Source organism: Lontra canadensis, unplaced genomic scaffold, assembly GCF_010015895.1.
Source record: "Lontra canadensis isolate GAN:19392208 unplaced genomic scaffold, GSC_riverotter_1.0 scaffold4220, whole genome shotgun sequence".
In the NCBI taxonomy this organism is placed as follows: Eukaryota; Metazoa; Chordata; class Mammalia; order Carnivora; family Mustelidae; genus Lontra; species Lontra canadensis.
This window is the reverse complement of record NW_022635201.1, coordinates 1-2,590: the sequence shown is the minus strand read 5'-3', so window position 1 is coordinate 2,590 and position 2,590 is coordinate 1. Positions and strand designations below refer to the sequence as shown.

The 2,590-nt window shown below is 44.1% G+C and overlaps 1 protein-coding gene across 2 annotated transcripts; it reads right to left on the bottom strand.

Moving 5' to 3' along the window:
- Positions 1-499: 499 nt before the first annotated feature.
- Positions 500-2,536, bottom strand: LOC116863869 (polypyrimidine tract-binding protein 3-like). 2 transcript variants are annotated; one of them, XM_032851181.1, is made up of 3 exons: positions 2,308-2,536; positions 1,462-2,230; positions 500-1,383 (listed from the first exon to the last, which is right to left on the bottom strand). In XM_032851181.1, exons 1-3 carry the CDS (start codon positions 2,326-2,328, stop codon positions 689-691), a joined length of 1,485 nt encoding a protein of 494 aa, XP_032707072.1. In that variant the 5' UTR covers positions 2,329-2,536; the 3' UTR covers positions 500-688. The 2 variants fall into 2 exon arrangements, with proteins under 2 accessions (XP_032707072.1, XP_032707071.1); XM_032851180.1 differs by having other exon boundaries at positions 500-2,230.
- Between the last annotated feature and the right edge of the window lie 54 nt (positions 2,537-2,590).

The window sequence follows — 2,590 nt, the reverse complement described above, 5'->3', positions numbered from 1 at the left end:
TTACTGAATTCCTGTACAAGTTCTAGCAGTTTTGGAGTGGAGTCTTTTGGGTTTTCCACATATAGTATCATATCATCTGCGAAGAGTGATAGTTTGACTTCTTCTTTGCCGATTTGGATGCCTTTAATTTCTTTTTGTTGTCTGATTGCTGAGGCTAGGACTTCTAGTACTATGTTGAATAGCAGTGGTGATAACGGACATCCCTGCCGTGTTCCTGACCTTAGCGGAAAAGCTTTCAGTTTTTCTCCATTGAGAATGATATTTGCGATGGGTTTTTCATAGATGGCTTTGATAATATTGAGGTATGTGCCCTCTATCCCTACACTTTGAAGAGTTTTGATCAGGAAGGGATGCTGGGACCCAAACTAAAAGAAAGTCTGTCCTCTTGAAATCTAACTTAGTATAGGGAATTAAATTATTGAAAAAAAAAATTTCCTGAAGGTTATTTTCATAGAAACTATGGTACAAAGGAAAAACAAACCTTTGATCACATCCTGGCAAGAGGGGGGGGAAATGGAAAAAAAGAAGAAAAAGAAAAGAATATCCCTTGATTTTCTGTATATACTTGAATATCAAACCAGAGTTACTTTCGTGAAAGAGGCAGAATTGGTCTTGAGCTGCTTCAGTCTATGTCTGAAGGTTTTACTGAAATTATGGTCCAGTCTTAGGAGAAAAATTCACAGAAAAATCAGATTGTAGATTTTGAGAAGGAAACTCTGAGGTGGTGATTTTCTCCAAGATCATGATTATGAAGCTCAATGAGGGCCTGGATTGCTTCTTCCACAGATCCCAACTGAATGAGTGCCATTTTGCGATCTTTTTGAAAGAATTTAAAAGCCTTCACTGAACATCCCGCTTCTGTGAAAAGGTTCTTCAGATCATCCACTGTAACAGAAGGGGGAATGTTGGAAAGATGCAGGGTAGCTGATGGTGGAAAGATATTCTGGAAGTTTTTAGAGCCAGGTTTTTTAAAGCGATGCAAAGGACTATTGCTAAAATCCTTAGTCAGACCTTGGTCTTCTTGTCCCTCTCGAGGAAGCTGAACTGCCTGATGTTTGGACAGTGTAGCGCGAAGTACTTTTCCATAAAGTCTCTGTCCACTCAGGTGGTTCATTGCTAGCTGAGCTTGACTCGCATCTGCCATCTGAACCAAAGCATTTTCTTTCTTATTAAACATAATCTTCACTCGATGTACATCACCATATACTCCAAACAGGATAAAAAGCCCATGTGGTGTGATAAGATCAGGATTGAGATTGGTGACAAGCAGAACAGAATTTCCTGGTATACCACCAGCCCCAGGAATAGCCATCCTTCCAGTGACAGCAGAGGAGGTGATTGTGAGAGGGCCCAGAGCTCCAGGAACAGCTGGGACTGATAATCCTGTAGCTTGATGAAATCCAATGGCTGGGGCAAATCCAGCTGCCCCTGCATAGGGTGAAGAAATTATACCTGGTGCACCAAAAGCAGCGGCCATAGGGGGTTCAAGGGATGGCTGGCCATCACCAGTAGGAAGGTCTAAACGAGTGAAGTCTCTGCTTTTGTCATTATTATATTTCACATTAAGGCTGGTGAGCTTGGAGAAGTCAATACGCAGAGTGCAGCATGCATTATAGATATTCTGGCCATCCAGAGCCATTTTGGCATAATGTGCATTCACTGGGTCAGCATATTGAAGCAAGGCTTGAAACTGATTATTCTTTGTAAAGGTGATAATCTTCAAGACAGTGCCAAATTTGGAAAATATCTGATGAAGAACTTCCAGAGTAACAGGGTAAAAGAGGTTTTCAATAATTATTCGGAGCACAGGGCTCTGCCCAGGTAGGATTGTGCCTTCATTGGTAGGAGCTCCAGGAAGGGCCAGACTTCCCGACTGGACAGCACTGACAGCCTGCAATGCAGCTTGGGCTCTAGCTTGATTAGGTAGATTGTCAGTCTTAAGTTCTCTGTGATTGGAATACTGAATAAAAACAGGCTGGCTTCGAAGGTGAGGAGTAACAGGAGTGTAATAATTCACCATAGTAACCGCAGCTTCCTCAGAAGCCATTTCTAAGAAAGCCTGGCTTTTTCCTTTCAACATCAAAAGATTAGTAACTTTGCCAAATGGTAGACCTAATGATATGACCTCTGCTTCGGTGACATCACTTGGAATTTTGCGAAGATGGAGAACACGGGAAGGCGAACAGGGAGGTCTATCTCCTTTAAATTTCTTGTTGTCATTCCCATTAGCAGTGACTCAGGCTCTACTTGTCTTTCTGTTAGGGTGCAGCTCTCATCCTCATCATGTAAGATGGAAGATGAAAATCCTGTAGGAGTAGAATTGTTCATGGTAAAAGGTCCGTTAATGACACCAGAAGAAAGAAGCTCATCAGATCCCCGCCATCCATGGCCCAGACGGACGAGCGCACGGTGCGGGGGACTGACGGGCTCACCGCGAGCGGAGGGCGGAGGCGGCGGCAGCCGGGCGGCTCCGGGGACGGGGAAGCGGCGCCTCTCCGGAGCCCCGCCGGCTAGGAGATGGAGGAGAGTGGGAAACAGGGGCCTCAAAATCACTTCTAACCTACAAATTAGAATCCAGATGGAAGGTCGT

Bases quoted from the DNA above. Each gene is read 5' to 3' on its own strand.
- LOC116863869 (XM_032851180.1), bottom strand. From the start codon at position 2,328: ATGAACAATTCTACTCCTACA. The intron at 2,231-2,307 runs GGATTTTCATCT...GCCTGAGTCACT, and splicing joins TGAACAATTCTACTCCTACA to GCTAATGGGAATGACAACAA.